Source organism: Hevea brasiliensis, chromosome 4 (assembly GCF_030052815.1).
Source record: "Hevea brasiliensis isolate MT/VB/25A 57/8 chromosome 4, ASM3005281v1, whole genome shotgun sequence".
NCBI lineage: Eukaryota > Viridiplantae > Streptophyta > Magnoliopsida > Malpighiales > Euphorbiaceae > Hevea > Hevea brasiliensis.
In genome coordinates, this window is record NC_079496.1 from 96717992 (window position 1) to 96723910 (window position 5919).

General features: G+C 28.1%; 1 protein-coding gene across 1 annotated transcript; it reads left to right on the top strand.

The window, feature by feature from the left end:
- Window positions 1-808: 808 nt before the first annotated feature.
- Window positions 809-2366, top strand: LOC110661537 (7-deoxyloganetin glucosyltransferase). The gene is made up of 2 exons (XM_021820193.2): window positions 809-1322; window positions 1397-2366. Exons 1-2 carry the CDS (start codon window positions 809-811, stop codon window positions 2338-2340), a joined length of 1458 nt encoding a protein of 485 aa, XP_021675885.2. The 3' UTR covers window positions 2341-2366.
- The last annotated feature ends 3553 nt before the right edge of the window (window positions 2367-5919 follow it).

Here is a 5919-nt window from a genome sequence, read left to right on the forward strand (position 1 = left end):
GCTGTTGCTTGCTTTTTGAAGAACAGAATTGGACTGCACTTATTTTATCGAAGATGCCTCTCTATGTTTAAGCTATTCATCTTGGGTTCCCCCTTTGCCCTTCTGTTTATAATCAGGGAATGGAAAACAAAGGCATGGTCAATTTTTGTTTCTTTTTCTACTATGTAGAAAGTAGAAATATTAGAAAATCAAATAAGGACACCAAAAGCATGATTAAGGTTGGTTAATTAAATTGGATTTGGCCTTGCAAATTGAGTCTAATCTAATATGGAGCCCATCTCATTTGGATAATAGATGTCGTATAAAGTGAAATTTCAAGAATGAAAGAGACCAAATTATATATTGGACGATTATTCTTTGTTTTGTTCTTTTTCACTTGGCTTCCTTAATTTTTTTTAATTGAAATTAATTAATATCATAACAGCATATTTTAGTACATATATTCATGTAATAATAATAATAATAATAATAAAGCCATTGAATTTTTTTTTTTTTTGGTTGCTTCAATTTTCACCATTTCTGGACCGAATTCATCCAATTAAATAATACAATTAAGGTGTTATTTTGCTGCTTTAATTTGTTCAATTCACATTATATTATCAACTTTTTTACACAAATTAGAAAGTTCCCATACATAAAAACCCAAAAATGAGAACATAAGAATACAAAGTCAAAAGAAAACACATATTCTCAAAATTGTCACTTTTATGGTCAATTATTCCTATAAATTTTTGCTAATCTTTTCTTGGAGTACCACAGCGTAGAAAGAGAGAAAGGTATCAAGAAGAAGAAATTACAGTAAGAAGTAATGGCACAAGCTGGTAAGCCTCATGTGGTGTGTGTCCCATTCCCATTGCAAGGACACATAACTCCTATGCTCAAATTGGCAAAGCTCCTTCACTACAAAGGTTTTCATGTAACCTTTGTGAATACCCAGTTTAACCACAAGCGCATTCTTGATTCAAGAGGCCCTAATGCCTTGAATGGCTTGCCTGACTTCCATTTTGCCACCTTACCTCTCCAACACCCTCCTTCAAATTCCCACACTAGTTTGGCCTTGAACTTTCTTGCTCTTCGTGAGATATGTGGAAAGAATTTTTTGCCTTTATTTCGTGATCTTGTTGCCAAGCTTAATGACACTGCTTCTTATTCAAATCCTCCTGTTACATGCATACTTTCTGATGCTATTTTGAGTTATAGTTTAGAACTCTCCCAAGAACTTGACATTCCTAATGTATTCCTTTGGAATATGGGAGCTTCTGGGTTTATGAGTTTTAAGCATTCTCGCAATCAAATCAAGCAATGTCTCACTTTTCTCAAAGGTATATTATATATATCACCACATTGAACTCTTTGTTTTGGATTTTTTTTAATAAATTGAAGGATATGATTGCAGATCCAAGCAATGAAATAGCTGCAAATAATAAGAATTTGGACAGCATGATGGAATGGATTCCAGGAATGAAAGGAGCTCAGGTAAGAGATCTTTCCAAGTTTATTAAAACTAAAGATCAAGCTGATTCCATGGCTGACTCTAGTGAAGGGGACTTGGAAAGGGCCTCTAAAGCTTCAGCTGTTATATTCCACACTTTTGATGCCTTGGAAGGTGAAGTCCTAAGCAGCGTCTCGCCCATGTTTCAAAAGGTCTATAGCATTGGTCCTCTACAATTGCTTATGGATCAAATTTCTGATGATCGTTATGATTCCATTGAGTGCAATCTATGGAATGAAGAACCCGAGTGCATTAAATGGTTGGATTCCAAGGAACCCAACTCTGTGATTTACATCAATTTTGGAAGCACTACGGTAATGAGTGCGGAGCAACTAGTTGAGCTTGCTTGGGGACTTGCTAATAGCAACCATAACTTCCTGTGGATAACAAGGCCAGACTTGATCATGGGAGACACTGCAGTTCTGCCACCAGAGTTTCTGCTTGAAACTAAAGGGAGAGGTTTCATAGCGAGTTGGTGCCCACAAGAACAAGTTCTAAACCACCAATCAACTGGGGGATTCATTACCCATTGTGGATGGAACTCAATAGTGGAAAGCATATGTGCAGGGATACCCATGATCTGTTGGCCATTTTTTGGAGAACATTTTGTCAACTGTAGAAAGAGTTGCAATGAATGGGGTATTGGAGTGGAATTGAGTAGTAATTTCCAAAGAGATGAAGTGGAGAAGCTTGTTGAAGAGTTGATGAGTGGACAGAAAGGTAAGAATATGAAGGAAAAGGCCATGGAATGGAAGAAGATATCAGAAGAGGCCGCAAGTCCCAATGGATCATCTTCCTTCAACTTGAACAATATGGTGAATGAAGTTTTCCTACTTTCAAAAAATTGATTTTTCTTGATGGGAAGAAAAGTCTATATATCCGGTTTATACTAATGATGTTATTTTATTTCTGTTTTTTTAATTATGATTTTGAACATTTTATATAAGTTGTGATATTGATATGTTCTAATATTTAATACGTAGTGTTTTGTTACAATATATATATATATATATATATATATATATATATATATATATATATATATATATATATTGATTGATTGAATGTATAAAATAATCTATACATTTTAATGTATCTAAGAATTGTCTTAAACTTATTTATTTCACTTGAATATTGTGAAGTTATAACTAAGATTCAAAGTACTATTCTAATTTTGGTTTGAAATAATAATAATAATAATAATAATAATAATAATAATAATAACAATAATAATAATAATAATATCACACTCGTACAACTAGGACTACATTGATTCTTACTGGTTTGTGCTCGATTCTAGGCCCAGCCATGCTAAATTTCAATTTCTATTCGAATTGGTTCCATTAATATATATATATATATATATATATATATATATATATATATTTTTTTTTTCAAAATTTAATTGGGTCAAATAACATTTTCAAAATTTAATTATGTGTTCAAATTATATTAATTTTACTCTAATTTTCAAAATAAAACTTAATTTGTCTCTATACTTATTGAGGATGTCCAGTCAGTTTATTTTAACTTTTGGTTTAATTTAATTCATAAGCTTTAATTTAAACTCAAATTAGCTTAATTTCATTCATTTGATTACACATGTCATTTTCTTAATATTTAATTGAACAAAAAATAAAAATATTGTTTTTATTATCCAATATTATAATTAAACTGTAAATATAAAAAAATATTTGTTTATTTCCATATAATTAATTAAAATTAAAAATTATTATAATTAATTTTAATTATTTAAATTAAAAAAATATTATTTTTATATTTTCATTTTTTTAATTTTAAATTAGAAAATTTTAATTAAATAAAACTAAAAATATAAAAACGTTATTTTTATTTCCATATTATTAATTAATATTAAAAAATAAAATATGAAAAAATAACTAATTATAGTTAATTAATTAATATTAAAAATAATTAACTAAGTAATTAATATTAAAAAATAATTAACTTTAAAAATATTTAAAAAATTAAAAAAAAAGTAACTCACACACCAAAGCGGTGAGTAAGTTGCAACTTCCTTAAATTTAGACTAAATTGGATATATATTGAAATTTTTGAACTAAATTAGACCAAAAATTGAAAATGAGTCAAATTAAATGTTCTCAATAAGTATAGGAGTAAATTGAGCTTTATTTCAATTATTTTTTTTCTTTTTTTTAGTTTAATTTTTTATTTTTGAATATCATGCATGTAAATTACATAGCAATTAAAATAATTTAAATTTAGGTAAATTTTGATAAATTAAAACAAGAAAGTGCATGATAGAAACCCAGGATTCTAACTTAGAAATTTTGAATGTTTAGGAACTTTTCCTCACCCTTTTCGAAAATTAGGATATAATTTATTTAGTAATTAATTTCCATAGCACTTAGTAAATTTTGTTAATTTAAAAAATGTAATTTTGCATGATAGAACCCTTAAGTTTTCTAACTTAGAAATTATATATGCTTTTTCGCCCTAAATTTTCAAAACTCATTGCAAGGTTAACTTAGTAATTTTAACATATAGGGAAAAAAGATAATTAAAATGAATTTGCATTTATAAATATCTCTTTCCTGGATGTGTGTGAATGAACTTTACATGGAATTAACTTAGATAAACATGCTTAAATATAGATAAGGTAACATTGGTAAAATAATTAACTTAAAAACTTGGTATATTAGAAATTTTTTGTGCATGTACATGATTGGTTCTGTTTGAATTTTTTTGTGTGTGTTATTTAAACTTGCATTAATATATGACTAAGGAATTTAGTATAGGATAAGTCTATGTGAACCTAGTCCATTAATATAGACTTTAGAAAATATAAATGGAGGCTAGCCCTATATTTAGTATAAGATGAGTCCATGTAAAGAGGGTGTCTAATATTTTCCATGTTTTGTATCTATTATTCCAAACTTAATTCATTGGGCATATGATGAAAAATGGTAATAGACCTCTGTGAGGAGGCGTAAAATCGTCACCTATATCACTTTTGAAGAATTTGTCTCAATTGTTACTCAAGTGGCGACTTATTTCTACTATCTTTATGGTGTTAATATACAAATATCGTGGCAATGTTATAGAAAGACCAGCTTAGAAGGTCCATTCCAAAGTTTAACCAAATTTATGAATGTTGGTGGACCTTCTAGATCATTCAATTATGGTTGGACACTTATTCCCCTAATCTTTTCATTTTTTTTTCTACTGTGCCAAAATCTAGGAGTATCACTCACTATGCAAAATGGTTTAAATAAGGTTGGCTAAAAACATAAAACTTAAAATCAGCAACCTTTGGCTTTTTATTGATAAATTTTCATTTAAGGATATGAATAATGGTAATCCCTTACAAAATCCTCTTGCCTAGGAACTATCATATTCCTCTATGTGTATTGCCAATGACCAATTTTGGAAAAGAACTGAATTCACTTATTAGAGCTATTTCACGGATGTACATAACTTAGCGACTAACCAATACCAATCTGTTGAAAGAATTGATTACCATTTTCCCTTTCCCCAACCTCAAACAATAAACTTGCAAACAAGCTAATCAAAATCTATTTAACGAGCTCACTCATAAACTTATTTAATGAGTTCACTCGTGAACTTGTTTGATGAGTTAACTCACAAACCTATTAAACGAGCCTATTCAAGAGCTATCAAATGGGTTGGCATGTGAGTCTATTCACAAGTCTGCAGATGAGTCGGCTTACGAACTTTAATGAACGGAATGCTTATATTTATAGACCAAACTTCATAATTGATTTGATCAAATATAGGATAAGATAAAATTATACTTTTGTGTGACTTTGGGCCCTCTTTAAAACTAGAATTAGATTAAAATTTAAATAAAAAAATTAAAAAAAAATGAAAATTATAGGAAAATATTAAGATTTTTTTTATTAATTAGAACTTGCAGTATAATTAAGATAATTTATTAATTATTTAAGGGAAATTTGTTTAATTATAATTATAACATAATTAAAGAAATTTGACAAAAACAATTAAGAAAAAAAAGAATATTTTATTTACTTATAATTATATTATAACTAAGAGAAAAACAAATTAATACAAAGAACATAAATTAATATAAACATAGAAAATTGCCATAATTAATTAAAAAAATTAGTAATGTAATTAATATAGTTGACAAAATTAGAGTAAACTAATATAATTAAAACACATTATTAAATTTAGAAAAGATAATATTACTAAATTAAATTTTAAAGAGAGAAATAATTTTTAAAGGAATCAGACCCAATACATGATTCGGTATGGTTGAACTCAAATTAGTGAGAACGAGTATAGTATTAGTTTTATTGAACCTCTGGATTAGAATAGTTCATTTCAATTCGTAGCCAAAGTTATTTGCGTGACACTTACTCAAACCAAAATTAGAATCCCATTTTGAATCTTACTCATAATTTCAC

Coding starts and splice junctions, on each gene's coding strand:
- LOC110661537 (XM_021820193.2), top strand. CDS start 809: ATGGCACAAGCTGGTAAGCCTCATGTGGTGTGTGTCCCATTCCCATTG. Junction 1,323..1,396: donor ATGTCTCACTTTTCTCAAAG/GTATATTATATA, acceptor ATATGATTGCAG/ATCCAAGCAATGAAATAGCT.